This window comes from Toxorhynchites rutilus, chromosome 3 (assembly GCF_029784135.1).
Source record: "Toxorhynchites rutilus septentrionalis strain SRP chromosome 3, ASM2978413v1, whole genome shotgun sequence".
Classification (NCBI taxonomy): Eukaryota; Metazoa; Arthropoda; class Insecta; order Diptera; family Culicidae; genus Toxorhynchites; species Toxorhynchites rutilus.
The window spans coordinates 144,399,962-144,415,999 of record NC_073746.1 but is presented as its reverse complement, the minus strand read 5'-3'; the positions used below and the strand labels follow the sequence as shown (position 1 = coordinate 144,415,999).

The 16,038-nt window shown below is 42.4% G+C and overlaps 1 protein-coding gene across 1 annotated transcript; it reads left to right on the top strand.

Annotated features, from left to right (window-relative positions):
• Positions 1 to 5,879: 5,879 nt before the first annotated feature.
• On the top strand, positions 5,880 to 9,388 carry LOC129773540 (uncharacterized). Its single transcript, XM_055777154.1, has 2 exons — positions 5,880 to 7,208; positions 7,316 to 9,388. The coding sequence occupies exons 1-2, from the start codon at positions 5,880 to 5,882 to the stop codon at positions 9,386 to 9,388; spliced, it is 3,402 nt and encodes a 1,133-aa protein (XP_055633129.1).
• Positions 9,389 to 16,038: the final 6,650 nt, after the last annotated feature.

Below are 16,038 nucleotides of genomic sequence, written 5' to 3'. Positions count from 1 at the left end.
CACAGGAGGGTTGTGTCCGAGACACGACCGCATAGTTGACGTAGGATTCCGTTAGGCTATCTGTTGATTTAGGATATGTTTGAAGAATTACATCGTTAAACTCTTTGATAATGATTTGATGGCCCTGAAAAGGACCGTTTTGTTTGGTTGTTGGGTATTGTTTGTTCACTCCACCATGATGAAAACCGCCTTCTGTGATCTTAGACGCGATGCATCCTATGTTATGTATGGATGAAATAAAAAAAACTCACCAATGTAATATAAGATAATGAACAATACCGAACACAATTATCCATTTTTCTCATCAGTAAAAACATGTTACTTTAATATAGAGAAAACATATTTGAAATGGAAAAGGTGATTTTCTTTTATAACTTTTGCTTTCTGAGTGTTTATTCAACCCAATGCGAATTTTAATTTGACTAACAACACCAAATAATATATGTAGATCGTATGGGAAATTACTTTTTCTAATATTTCTTCACTATTCCAATTTTTCTCGCCGTATAAGCTTTCCCTGGGTGAAAATGAACACAACAAAACAGACAGCTTAAACCAAACGACCCGTTCTCGAGCGGGAACATACCTTGGTTTTTATTTATGAAAGTTGAAATAAATCGTTTCATATACAAAGTCAATTTTAACACATCTGATGCCATATACAATTTTACACTTACACTTGTTTTAAATTTTTCACAATACACGGTCGGTCATTGATATGGAATTTCACGAAGCAACCAACTTTAAAGTTCCAAATTTAAATTTCATTTGCTAGAATTAATCGTATCTCTCACCTTTCTTGCAACATAAAAATGCCCTCGACTTGCATATATCTGCAATGCCAATTTCCTCTGGGCGCCGCGTTTTAGATGTCTCTGTTAGGGAATACATTTCGGTAGGAACAAAAGCTCCCCCTACTTTGATGTATTTAGAATGCCGATTTCCCCCAGGCAGCTTGGTTTTGATGTCTCTGTTAGGGACCTGCCGCATGTGTCGTCAATTTCGACCAATCAGAAATGGGTATTTCCGTTAGGATAGGGGTTGAGATTTGTCAATTTTTCAATATTTATTTTCATGACATATATTATTTTCTTCAACATAAAAATGTTATGGAGTGCCGAAATCGGTTGACGCAAAAATTTCATCAATCCATCATAAATGACTGAGCAATAAGCGTTTGAAATTGGACAATTTCCACGATGTGCTCGATTTTCGATTTTCAATTTGTACCCCAATATGTTCCCGAAAGACGTAATCCTACGTCAAAACGAAAAACTTTGAAGAAGCTCGGCTGCGAGTAGTCCCATGAATGCAATTCAAATGTTAAATTTCGTGGTATTGGTGCGTTCGTAATTCTTGGGATCGATTGACGTTTACTCGCAACCGAGTAAAGTCCGATTCACATACAACATCTAAGTCACGTTCACTTTTCGTCCCGTGACGTTGCGTCAATTATTCTTCCAAGCAGTTCTTATGCAAACATTCACATACACCGGCAACGGCAACTTCGACTTGCCGTTGCTGGTGTATGTGAATGCTTCAATAGGAATTGCATGGCAGAATAATTGACGCAATGTTACGTGAACGTGACGTGGATGTTGTATATGAATCGCGCTTTCCTCACAACGTCTAAATCTGGCTTTAGAATTCTAAAAAATCGAGGGGTTGTATCCGAGATAAGACTGCTTGGGACGTAGGACTACGCAAGATTTTTTTTTAATTTGTTGGTTCATCATTTCGTATATTATTTGCGAATACGTCGAAATTTCATAAATAACTCTTTAGTAAAAAGTTCCGGGGACTCTGGAAAGGTTCAATGCCTTGCGAGTTTTTGTAGAATCGTTTCGCAAAGCAACGATTCTTTCTTGCCTTTGCGAGAACAATACACTTATTGGTCATATGTCGTAATTTGTTTCTTTGTGCCTGATTCTCGAATACACTACGAATACACTTCACGGTGGAAACGGAATGAAACGTATTCGCGATGACAACGGTACGGTGTCGACATCTGAATACGAGATTAATTTCCCACTAAACTTATCATTATAATATCAAATTATCTTTAGATGAAATTTTTGTATGAGCTTATTATACCACATGAAGAAAACATGAAGTTTTACACTCACATTAAACACCAGTTTGATACGAAGAAGTTAATTTTCATTAATGATTTTTTATTTGAAAAGTGCTCATTCTGCCTGAAAACTCATCATTATCTTCGACACTTCACTAACTCGTAAAACGTAGTTCAATGGCGTGCCGTTTAATTCGTTTCCACCGTGAAGTGTATTCGAGAATCAGGCCATTAATATCAATGCACGCATTGCACTGAGTATTTAACGAGAGGCATCTTCCATGCATCGCCATTCAACAAGCATCAAACAGGCGTCTAAAGCCGCAATTCGACCTATCCGATTTTGACATAGAACTACGTCTAATCGGAAGATATAGGGGGTGAAATGGAAATCTAGGCACTGAACAAGTAGGAAAAAATGCAAGATTTGGAACGCTTATAACTCGAGCATTTCTCAATAGATCGCAAAGGTTTTTGCATCAATTGATAGGAAATATATCTACGCATCTATCATAACGAATAACATTTCATTTTTCTTGAGATAAATAATTGAATAATTGTGAAATATCAAGCATTGTCAAAATGCACTATGTGCCCATTTTTGATTGGTCCATTTTGTGCTCCTCAAATCGTACCGACCAAAACGGGCAACCAGCGGCAGCAGCGAAATAGAATGAAGCACGATTGGAAAGGAAAAAGAAAAAAATGAACGAAACATTGGTCGCAGTCTCACACATGCGTAATTCTCGAGCCAGCCAGTCAGCTTAAAAATCCCCGCTCCGCTGCCGTAACGATCATTCTTTGTGTGGACACCGACTGGACAACATCGTTGCTGGACGGGCTGGACGGCGAGGGATCGAGTGCCTGTCTCAAGGCAAGAGGGCGGAGGTGGTAGCGCTGGAGTAGAATAGAGTAGAGTTTTCAAAGGGCCTTTCTCAAGGCTAGAGACGAATGAACTGCAAAAGTTTAAAGTCTCTATAATACAATACCTTCCTTCCTTCCTTCCGTAACGATCATTCTCATTCAAACCGTACACCACATCGGTTCGCATCACAACATATCAACAAACCAACCCAAGCAGCCATGTCTGGACATGGTAAAGGAGGAAAAGTGAAGGGAAAGGCAAAATCCCGCACGAACCGTGTTGATCTGGAGTTCCCCGCAAGGGTAGCTAGGCCGAGCGCGTTAGTACCAGTGCACCAGTCCACCTAGCCGGCGTTATATAGTTTCGGCCGCCGAAGTGATCGAGTTAGCTGGCAAAGCTGCTCGCGACGATAAGAAAACCCGCATTCGGAACAGAACACATTCGGTTAGGTGGACATCAAGACAACAGGCAGTTGCAGCGAGTGGCGAGTGGCAAACGCAATCGCAAAACGGCATCAGGTAGCAGAAGAAAAAAGTTTGTTCTTTATACAAACTGCTTTGGTGGCAAATCCAGAACAAGGCGGCATCGAGGGCGTTCGAAATGGTTTTTTTCAAAACCACGAGTACTAAGTTTTCTAAATTGGAACCATTCCATAAAACAAGGCGCTTTTCAGGGCCATTAAACCTTCCAAAAAAGAGTTTAGGAAATACAGTTCAATGCTTTCTAAAACATTATCCAAAATAATAATAAAACACAAATAGATTTTTTCATCATTTGTTTGCCAGGATCTGATGAGTATGTGAATTTGGCAGTTGTTCTGAGCTTATTGATAGTTGGGGACTTTCCTGATTATTCAATTTTCACCAATTCTTAAATTGTTTCCAGATTGAAAGTACAGTAATTTACAATTAGTTCGACATTTAGCTAATTGGACGGACATGTAATGCGACTTATTTAGTTGGACATTTTTGTAAACATAGAGATCCAAATTATGACCCTACATTGAAAGTCGACACTGTACCACTGTCATCGCAAATGTTCAATTACAGGTTAAAATCGCCTCCAATGCGACACTGAGTGGCGCTTCGGCACGTTGCATTGAATGTAATTTACTGTACAACATGTCACAAAGCTGGATGGGAAGAAATTTTCCAACTGTGAAAGCTGTGGCGAGTGGCAACAAATCGCTAAACAGGAAGGTTTAGCCGAACAAGATGGGGATATCGAGGGAAAACAAAACAATAAACTCTTTAGATTGAAGATAATTTTGTGATCCTGAAAAGGACCCTTTTTAGCCTGCATGTGAATCCAACGAGCGAACAAAAGGTAATGAATGTATTTTTCTTCTTCTTTCTTTGTTTTTAAGAGGCTTTAAACTTTTGCAGTTCATTCGCCTTTAGCCCAGTGAAGAACCACAATAAAACCAGCCCAGAGGGGACTGGCGAAAGGGAAACCAACAAAATCACTCATCAGATCTGTCCGCTCGACTCTCGGTTAAAGAAGAAGGTAGGAAGGGATCCTATGCTTCATAAGATATTTAATATATGCTGTAAAGAAAGGTAAATATTTACTGATCCGAGGACCAAAGCAGTAACGAAGCACAAGTGACCCAGCGAAAGGCGTGCTCCAAAAACAAAAAAACAAAAAGGCCCTTCTCAGGAGGATGGGAAGGAAAGGAGTGGAAAGGATTTGGGTGGGATTAGTGGAGTGGAAGGGGGTGGGAGTGGTATGGGAAGGAAAGAGGGGAGGAGTGGGTGTGGGGTGGGGTGAAATGAAATGAAATACAGTTTGAATAGATAATAAAATATAGTGGTTTTGAATTTAATGGCATATAGTAGAGCTGAAAAATGGATAGGTTTATTTAATGAATTTATCCTCCTTGGTGGGTATGGCTGTAGTTGTTTAAAGTTGATTAAAGTATAATGTAATGGATAGAAGATAGATGTGGGTATGAAAGTATATATTATATTATTTGTTATTTATTATTATTGAATGCGTGTATATACATGTATGAATTCCTTCCTCCCGACCCGTACATACATGTTGTGTGGTACTCTATAAGAGAACGACTGACTTCAACAAGTATTCTCTCAAATATATATTAACCGCAGGCGTACACTCAACTGTGTCGACATAATGGCGGTGTACAAGTCCGACACCGCATAAACCGTTGCGCAGCAACCGTTGGCACTTCACTTCACTTTTCACCATCACCGAGCACGAGGTAAGACGTTCCTGCATCAGGACAGCTACGCTGGGGGAATTCCCCAAACAAGCACATCCGAGAAACTCACATTGGCGATCCTGCCAGGAGTTGCTTAATATAGCAACATTAAAAGTCTTGTAACTTGGTAAATTATGGTCAAGGTTTCAATAAATTAATAATTACGAAAAAGGGAATCACCCAGCGTTACAAAAAATTAGTTGGAAAATTAGATTGAGGTTATGTCATTTTTTTTATCAACAAAAGACTAAAAGTGTTGTAGCGGAACGGGATGTCCGCGGAAGATAGAAGGGTCAAAATGACCTTTGTGTTTCAGCGGAACGGGATGTCCGCAGAGATTTGACGTAATTGAATGTCCGAAGAGTTGTGGCGGAACCACAAGGAAATGGCGGAACGGGATGTCCGCAGGAATATGGCGGAACAGGATGTCCGTACATATTTGTTGGAATGAAATGTACGTAGAGTTATGGCGGAACGGGATGTTCGCAGTGACATGGCGGAACGGGATGTCCGCAGAATGAATTTTCAATGAATAAAATTGGCTTAAATGTCGTTGCAAAAGAAAACGATGAAAGTCTTAGATGATTGATAATTATTTCGATAGGCGTCTGTTTTTTTTAAGTAGTAAATACACGTTCAATACTCAAAGCTAATGTCTCGATTGTGTTTGAACACATATGATAAATTTTCAGATAGAGGAAATTCCTTCTCAAAAAATGGAAGCACCTGGAAAGTACGTTCGGGCTCCCGTCAGCCTCGAGGTAGTAAATAGCGACTATAAAGATGAGCAAGACCAGCCGGAGCTCCTAGAGGACACAACTAAGGATTACGATACCGACGAAAGCAGCGATAGAAACGTGTGGACTACTGAGTTGGACACGTCGAATGATCCCGTCCAGTTGTTGACCGAAATTGAAAACACTGAGAACGGAATCGACGAACCCAACGCGAATTCAGATGACACGAACAAACACCCTGATGAACCTAGCGGCAGCAAAAAACCCACTAAAACGAGTGAACGTCTCCAAAGAGTGGAAAACGTTCTCGCTGATCTAACGAAGACATTGAGCATGTTTCAAGGAAACACTAATGTTCATAAGGAAACCGATCAAAATTGGAGTAGCTCCGTTGCTCTAAACAGGTCATCCAATAACGTTGCACCGAGTATCCGCTGGGACAACATAAAGCCATTTCCAAGCGGAGTACCTGCTAACAAGATGTGGGAAGAGTGGAACCGCTACATCGAGAACTTCGAGATCGCGGCCACGCTCAGCAATGCCAATGACCCTGTCCGGAGATCTCAGCTGCTATTCTTCTCAATCGGAGATGAACTACAAGGGATTATAAGAGCTGCAAAACTAAGGCCCAGCTTAACGGACGTTGACTGCTATAATAAATTTGTAACGAACATCAGAAACTATTTCCAGTCAATGACTGACTCTGCGGCCGAACACGAAGCTTTCTCGAACTTGAAGCAGGAACGAACCGAGTCCGCGGTTGCATTCCATTCCCGCTTGGTGGCTAAAGTTCGGTTATGTCGATATAATCCCGACGATCAAGATAGGTTTGTACGCTCACAACTCCTAAAGGGTTTGAGAAACAAAGAGATTGTGAAGGCAGCCAGAACATATGGACATGACACGAACTATATAGTCCAAGCAGCGACTCGGAATGAAGCCTTCGAAGCGGAAACACCCGTGAATGAGCAATCAGAAGTGTATGCAGTCAATCGGCGAAATCAAAATTTTTCGAATCACGGAACGAACAGAAAACGAGGAAGGTCAGATGAATGGAATACTAGAGAACAAGCGAAGCGTTATCGACACGACCGCCGAGACCTACAGGAACGAGGTCGTCGCGCCCGATGCTCGAGATGCTACGGATTCCAACACAAAAACTATCCTTGTCCAGCGTTGCAGAGAAAATGCAACTTTTGCCATGAACTAGGCCACTTTGCAGTGGCTTGTCGTAAGAAGCATATCCGAGAAGTGCAAATCAAGAGCAATGGCTCACCCACACGCGATAATATGACGCTTAATGAGCAGGTAATAAACGATTGAATTTTATAGAAACCCCATGGCGGAAATAAATATAGTATTCCCATTTCGAAAAATATTTGTTTCAATCTAAAATTCTTACTTTCCTATTTTAGCGCGTAAATGCTCTCTCTCTTGAAGATGTGTTGGTAAATTGTCGCTTAGGAGCATCCAGACCGATTGAGTTTTTAATCGACTCGGGCGCAGACGTGAACGTCATCGGTGGGTCAGACTGGTCACACTTGAAGCAAGAGTTCGAGTCAGGTCAGGTCAAACTCAAATTTGTTGAAAATCCCGGCATGATAAACTTACATGCATATGGATCCCAATCTTCCTTGATTGTAGACTGCATGTTTGAAGCAGAAATTACTGTGCCAGGATTCGAGTTGTCAGCCAAAAGGGCGTCCTTCTATGTCGTTAGGAAAGGGATTAGATCGCTGCTCGGCCGATCTACGGCGAACGAAATAGGTTTACTGCACGTAAGAACCAATATCAATAACCTAGATGTACTGAATAGCCTTACGAAATTTCCAAAAATGCCTGGAGTAAAGGTGAAGTTTAGCGTGGATACATCCGTGCCACCCGTAAAGAACGCATATTATAACGTCCCTGCAGCATTTCGGGACGCAGCGAGACGTCGATTAGCGGAAATGGAGTCTCGTGGTATAATAGAGAAGGTGACCACGGCTCCAAACTGGATTAGCGGAATGTCTGCAGTCTCCAAGGGAAAAGATGACTTCCGCCTGGTGGTCAATATGAGAGCACCAAATAAAGCTATCAAACGGGAGGATTTCCGTCTTCCTCTATTAGACGAAATGAAAGTGAAGCTTCACGGGTCCGCATACTTCACAAAACTCGACCTAAACAATGCATTTTGCCGCCTCGAACTTCACAGCGAATCACGCGATCTCACCACATTCATCTCTGAGAACGGTATGTTTCGATTCACCAGGCTAATGTTCGGGGTAAATTGTGCCCCCGAAATTTTTCAGCGGGAGATGACTAGGATACTAGAAGGTGTAGAGAACATTATCGTTTACATAGACGACGTCCTAGTCTTCGCAAAGACCCTAGAGGAATTACGGAAAACCGTTACCCGAGTTCTGAAAATTTTCAAAACAAACAACCTGACGTTGAATGCCAAAAAGTGTGAGTTTGATAGAACCGCAATCAAATTTCTTGGTCACGAGCTCGACAAAGAGGGATTCCACGTGGACGAAGAAAAGATAAAGAGCATTCGGAATTTTCGTGAACCCACAACCGTATCAGAGTTGCGGAGTTTCTTAGGTTTGGCATCGTACATCAGCCCACATGTGCAGAATTTCGCTGATATCACTAGCCCATTGTGGACGATTATCACTACAAAATCATGGTCATGGGGCCCTCCACAGAGTCATGCTTTCAGGGTAGTCAAAGAGCGAATTGCTAACTGTTGCGTGTCGTTAGGATATTTTTGCGAAGAGGACAAAACGATTGTGTATACAGATGCTTCACCGATCGCATCGGGGGCTGTCCTAGTACAGGAGGACAAGCATGGTTCGACGAGAATTATAAGCTTTGCTTCCAAATCGTTGACGGCAACTGAAAGGAGATACGCCCAAAATCAGCGCGAAGCCCTCGGAGCGGTTTGGGCAGTGGAGCACTTTTCATATTTTCTGCTTGGGAGACAGTTTATATTACGCACGGATGCACAAGGAGTAGCGTTCATACTGAACCGAGCACGGGAAGAATCGAAGAGAGCCTTAACACGAGCCGATGGTTGGGCCTTGAGACTGAGCCCTTACAGCTACAACGTAGAATACATTCGAGGTGTTGATAACATCGCAGATTCTCCCTCACGCTTGTATGATGGAAATGATGAACCATTCAACGACGATTCTAGCCCTTGGGAAATTGCCACACTGGAAGCAAATTCGGCTGCATTAATTGCTGACAATGAAATCAAAACTGCTACTTTACAGGACCAATGCCTACAAGAAGTCATGGTTGCACTAGATACAGGAGAATGGCCACGCCATTTACGGAAATGCCAGGCGCTTGAGAATGTATTAACAGTTCGTGATGGCATGCTGGTGAAAACCGGATGCGTGGTGATACCGAAAGCTCTACGCAACAGGACATTGGAAGTAGCCCACATTGGACATCCTTCAACAGCAAAGCTCAAAAGCATTTTGAGACAGCGAGTTTGATGGCCCGGAATGCCAAAGGACGCAGAAAAATGGGTGGAATCTTGTGCCACTTGTGCAGTCAACGGGGTTCCTGAAAGACCAACTCCAATGCAACGTATTGCAGTCCCAAAAGCAGTATGGGAAACAATTGCATTAGATTTCAACGGACCTTACATAAAATTTGGCGGAATTTCCATACTCAATTGTACACAATTGTTGACTATAGGTCAAGGTTCCTGATCGCTCGTCCTGTAAAGTCAACAAGCTTCGAGCACACGAGGAAGGTCTTGGAGGATGTCTTCGAATGGCAAGGTCTGCCAAAATTCATAAAAACAGACAATGGCCCTCCGTTTAACGGCGCGGAGTACAGGCAATATTGTGCAGAACACAGCATCATTCCCATTTTCTCTACACCCCTATTTCCACAACAGAACGGACTTGTGGAAAGCTATATGAAGCTTATAAACAAAGCTATGGTAAGTGCTTCGATGAACAAAACTAGTTACGTAAAAGAGTTACGGGAAGCGATCCACGCACATAATGCTGCTACTCACAGTGTGACACAAGTAGCCCCTGAAGAAGTTATGTCAGGAAGAAAAATAAAACGGGGACTACCGCTGTTAAATTTTGAAAAAGTTTATATCGACGACGAAGTTTTTAATAAAAGAGATCAAGAGGCTAAAATGAAAGGAAAAATACGCGAGGAATACCGACGGGGCGCACGACAATGTAGAGTGAAACCCGGCGATACAGTACTAATCGAACGACATACACGCGGAAAAGGCGAATCTCGGTTTTCTTCAGAAAAATATATCGTTACTGAGGAGAACAACGGCAACCTCACGCTCAATGACGAAAACGGACATGCAGTGAAACGTCACATCTCTCAAACCAGGAAGGTTTCCAAATGGCGAAAACCTGAAGCACCACTTGCGGTCAAGAATCTCCCTGGGAAACATCCCATACAACAAGAATCATCACCCTCTCGGAAAGCACGGGAAAGAAGAACTCCAGCACATTTTAATGACTTCGTTCAGTCAGTTGACACCGATTAGTATTCCGGGAATTCCTACCTGAAATAAATAAATTAATATTTCTCTAAATATATCTATTCTAAATAAATTTGTTATGCTGAACCATAGACAGGTATCTAGTCTTTGCGTCTGTTTATTTCATAACGGTAATCAACAAGGTCAGCATGACACTGCGAGAACAAACAGAGAAGAATGAGCTTCAACCACTTTAACCGATGATCATTTGTTTACTCTCTGAGATTATCTGGTTTTTCGAAAAATGTCATTCTTTTTGTTTTTGTTTTCATTCAGTCATTCTCTTTGGTGCACTTCACTTCGCATGTATTCCTGACGGGGGAATGGTCAGCAGCATTTTTCGGTATCCCAGTGCAAATACAACAAGACAAAGGTGATGATTCCGATTAAAAATCAGCGTGTGAAACATCAAGTCGATATTAATTGAGGATTATTCGATCGCATATAAAATATTATTTTCAGAAATATTCCGCATTTCACATCAATTTGTACAAACGAAAGCAATTACTTTTATAAACATAAACAATTTTTTCCGTTTAATTTTTTTTGAGAAGAGGGAAGATGTGTGGTACTCTATAAGAGAACGACTGACTTCAACAAGTATTCTCTCAAATATATATTAACCGCAGGCGTACACTCAACTGTGTCGACATAATGGCGGTGTACAAGTCCGACACCGCATAAACCGTTGCGCAGCAACCGTTGGCACTTCACTTCACTTTTCACCATCACCGAGCACGAGGTAAGACGTTCCTGCATCAGGACAGCTACGCTGGGGGAATTCCCCAAACAAGCACATCCGAGAAACTCACACATGTGTATACACACATGAACACGCATACATGACCGTGAAGTGGCGAACTGTAATAAATAAACAATTTCAAAAGTACTTAGTATTTCGAATTAGATTTTACCAAAGAAGTCGGTTTCTTTCAGAAACTCAATTAGATTGGTTTCTTGGGTCTCGTCTCTACTGAGGATATCTCGGAGACTCTGACCTATATTGTGTCGGGCTCGAGCATCTTTGGTATGTTGGCATTCTAATAGAAGATGGTTAACGGAAACGGGTGCTTCATTGCAAGCACATTGGGGTTTTTCGGCTCTGTAGAACAAGTGTGAGTGGGTGAAGTTAGTGTGCCCAATTCGAAGACGGGTAAGGACTTGCCTTTCCCTACTATTGAGACGGTCCTCCCAAGGGAGAGTGGAATTTTTGATTTTATGAAGATGAGTGGGACGGCTGTTTATCCAGCATATGTCCCAACTTTCACGAACTTGCTGTTTTACCCAGCGGACAATGTCAGATGGAGGACAGGGCATGTCTGGGGGTTCTATTTTGCTGCCCTTGCCGGCCAGTATGTCGGCGGCTGTGTTTCCGCGGATTCCTGAGTGACCAGGAACCCAGCAGAAGGAGATGTTTTTATCTGAAGCAGCCTCTTCTGTTTGTGTTATCCATGGGTGTTTGCTGTTTCCACTTAGAAGGTCATGGAGACAGCTAGCTGAGTCGGAAAATATTGTGGTGGGAAGGAAATCATGGGTGCATTCTTGGGTAGCTATTAAAAGAGCGAAAGCTTCCGCACTGAAGATGGAGCATTGCGGTGGAAGAGAAAAGCTACCTATGTATCTACTCTCAAAAATTCCACATCCAACTCCATCGGCATTGACTGAACCATCTGTGTATACGTGGTGATTAATTTGAAAATTGGATGCAACGAGGTTATTGAAGCAGGCTTTGACTTTTGGAGAAGGGTCTCCCGCCCGAACTGCCTTGAGAAGTTCAAGGTTAATGTTCGGCGGTTTGACGTTCCAATTTCTTCCCGTCGCAGATGAACGTTCACATATATCGGGAAGATCTTTGTTCGTGAGATTTTTGAACCATGTTTTAGCTCTATGTATTAATGGGACATTGTGGTCGCTTTCGGGGAGTGACAAGTGACGGATGGCTTTATTGGTGATGGCTTTTGTTACCAGGTGGGTGAAGGGAAGTTGCCCACTTTCTGCCATTACAGCAAGAGTAGGACTGGTGGGAAAAGCGCCAATTGCGAGCCTAATTGCTTTATTGTAAATTGGTTGAATGGTGTTTAACACCTTGTCCCCTCCACGGCTGAAGGTGCCTATTCCGTAAAGGATTTGTGGGACCAACCAAACATTTACAACATTTAGCAGCGTCTTTCTATGGCCAGAGGCTAGGTTGCCTGCGATAGCCTTGATGATGTTCAATTTCTTTCTGGTGGCTATTTTGGTCTTTTGGGAATGTGATAGGAAGTTGAGTTTCTTGTCGAAAGTAACCCCTAGTATTTTCAATGTCCTCATTGTAGGGATCGAGATTTTGTTGAGCTGAAGATAGGTTCTCCTTCTGAGAGCTTTTCCGATATGTATGTGTTTGGATTTCTCCGGGGAAATTTTGAAACCTGTTTTTAGAGCCCAGTTTTAGATGGAGTCTAAGGTTTTTTGAAGCCTCTTTCTCTGAATTAAGCCGAAGCAGCTCGTAGAGATAAGAGTGATGTCATCTGCATAGACTATGACCTTTATATGGTCCGGGATAATCTCGAATAGAGATTGCATGGCAATGTTGAAGAGGGTTGGTGAAAGTGCTGAGCCTTGTGGGAAGCCGTTTTCTGGGATTTTTAGAGAAGATTGGTGGTTGTTAATAACGGTTTTGAAAGACCGGTTTTCTAGAAAACTTTTAATGAAGAGACCTAATCTCCCACGAATCCCCCAGTTTCGTTGACGAATTTAACCCAACTGTTGTGCTTGGCTGTGTTGATAGCAGTCTTAGCTTCTTTGCGAGCCCTTTGGAACTCTGTAAGCAGAGTGGGTCTCAGTGGGCTGTCCGGATGGGCCTTTCTTAATTTGCGTAGGGCCTTACGTCGACCTTTGATCGCTGCCTTCAGCTCAGGCGACCACCATGGGACACATTTCCTGCCAGGGATGCCACTGGTTCTGGGGATGTGCACCATTACAACTTCTAGGACAACTTTGGAGAATTCCTCGGCTGTCCAATCTCGTTTAGCGGAGAGGCGGTTTTCAATGTCAAACTGATAGCCAGCCCAGTCAGCGTATTCAAATTTCCATCTTGGCCTTGTTGAAAACTCTGGAGAAGTTTGGCCGAAGGAAGTGAAGATTGGAAAATGATCGCTTCCGCAAGTTTTGTCAAGAAAGTTTTGAAGAGAGTTTGTCTGATACTATAGTGAGATCGATGGCTGAAGTAGTACCAGAATAATGGATTCTGGTGTGTTGGCCGTTGTTAAGAAGGAGAAGAGAATGGTCGGATATGAAATCCTCAATGATGGATCCTTTTCGATCGAGGTATGCACCTCCCCAGGCGTATGAGTGGGCGTTGAAATCACCCATAAGCATGATTGGGGCGGGAAGTTGGGCGAACAGATGGTCCAGTTGGCCGCGTAGAGTGTTCGGATCGGAATCATTAGTGATGTAGATGCTAACGACGGTGATTGGAAAGGGGTGTTTAATGCGCACTACCACTGCCTGAAGGTCAGTGGTAATGGGAAGAAGATCATGTGGAGTGCCATCCTTGATTGCGATTGCAACTCCCTGTTTTGAGGGGTTGGGACCCTCTTTGAAATATGTGATGTATTTTGAGATGAAGTGTATATTGAAGTTGTTTGGTGTCATAGTTTCTTGAAGGGCTATGACTGTGGGATTAGAGCTCGAAATAAGAATTTTTAGTTCTAAAATATTTTGTCGGATACTTCTGATGTTCCATTGTATCCCGAATTTCTGTGTTGGAGTGAATGTGTTGGTGTTTTTAACTCTAATTCCTAAGTCTTAATTGTGTGTATGTTTGAACTATTCAAAGAGAATTAGTTCGATGGTCCTTTACCCTTGGAAAGAGAAGCTTTCATTGAGGTATTGGTGTTGTTTTTGTTTGGTGTAGAAGTCTTTGAAGTGTTTGTTGCGTTTGTGTTGTTTTTTGTTGAATGTGCGTTGCTGTTGTTGTTATTGTTGTTTTTTGTTTGATGTGTGTTGTTGTTGCTGTTGTTGTTTTCTGTTGGGGTTGTATTGTTATTTGTTGTTGGTGTCTGTTTTTGTTCATTTCTTGTTCTTTTCTTGTCTTTGTCAGTTAGGGTTTCATCTTCGGATTTTTGATCTGAATCTGAAGATGAACCTTTCGCAATCTTTCTTTTATTTTTATTTTTGTTTGGAACATCAGAAGTGTCCATTGAAATGACTGATTCGTTTTCGGATTCAGTTGTTGAGCTATCAGTTGTCGACTCTGTCATTGAGTATCGATTGTAGTGTCAATTGGGGGTGTGCTTTCGCGGCTAGAAGAGGCCGAAGCGGCCGAGGCGCAGTTACATTTGCAATTGCAGCTGGGTGTTGGCTTTTGCAAGTTGGAGAGTCTGTCTTGCAGAACACTTGCAAAAGTTGGTCCGTTATTTTGACCGTTGAACTTTTCTTTCGCCTCTTTATAGGAGATACCATAGTCGATTCTGATTTTGGTTATATTGTTTTCAGATTGCCATACGGGGCATTTCCTGTTCGAAGAGGAATGGTCCCCTTGGCAATTCAAGCAAAATGCTGAAGCGTTGCAGGTTTTAATTCCATCCTTTTGTTCTGGATGTTCCTGTCCACATTTTCGGCAAAGCGGGTTCTCGCGTTTGCATCGCTTGCTCGTATGTCCAAATTTATAGCATTTGAAACATTGCATTGGGTTGGGATAGAAATTTCTAGTCCCAGCCCGAATAAATCCGAAGTTAATAAAATCGGGAACAACAGTTCCACGAATTGTCAAAATGAGAGTAGCGGTTGGGATAACAATGTTATTCTCCTTCCTGGTGATTCGCTTGACATCGATCACACCTTGATCGGAAAGCTCTGTAATTAGTTCAGGTTCTTTGATGTCAATGACATCACGGCAAGTAACAACGCATTTGCGTTGATTTAGAGTAGGGTGGTAAATTACTTCGATAGGGGTTTCATCGATCAATTTGTTGATTAAAAGGAGCTTACCAATTATATCCTCGTCCTTGGCCGTAAGGATATACTGCGTCCTCTTTTTGTCGTCCCGTTGCGGTCGCGCTGTGTAGTATTTCTTTCCTACAGCGTTGGCGATCGTCTTACTCACGACGAACGGGTTAGTCGGGATCACGTTCTCTCCTGTGGCACGAAGTAACAGGATCTGTAGGTCGCCGTTCAGTGGGTCGGCCCACCTTGGAGCAGTACGTTGGGTAGGTTTACCCTCGTACAAATTTGTAGCCCGGCCTCCCGGAGGCCCGGAGCTACTGGAAGCCATGCTGTTGTCGGCTACCCCCTAGGTATAGCCGACAGATCGATTTATTATTTAAAGGAGAGAACACTTATGAGGGCTTTTCACTTTGGGATATTATCTAGAAAAACACTGTCACTTTTTTTATAGAGCTCTTACAAAAACCACCAATAATCGCGAACAATTTAGGGGAATAAATTTTTGAATTTGTTTTCCTTCAGTCACTTCACCGTCCGTAATGCGTGTTTTCTTTTTAGTTTTTTTGTTTATGTTAGAAATCACTACGATACTAGAAGAGAAACTGGCACCACTGCCCAAAGGGAAAAGGGGGCGTGGCGTCGGTGACGCCGCAAAAGCGCGCGCTTTTCCGGTTTGCCGGCAAGCGCCCGCTCCTA

Bases quoted from the DNA above. Each gene is read 5' to 3' on its own strand.
- LOC129773540 (XM_055777154.1), top strand. From the start codon at position 5,880: ATGGAAGCACCTGGAAAGTACGTTCGGGCTCCCGTCAGCCTCGAGGTA. The intron at 7,209-7,315 runs GTAATAAACGAT...TTCCTATTTTAG, and splicing joins ATATGACGCTTAATGAGCAG to CGCGTAAATGCTCTCTCTCT.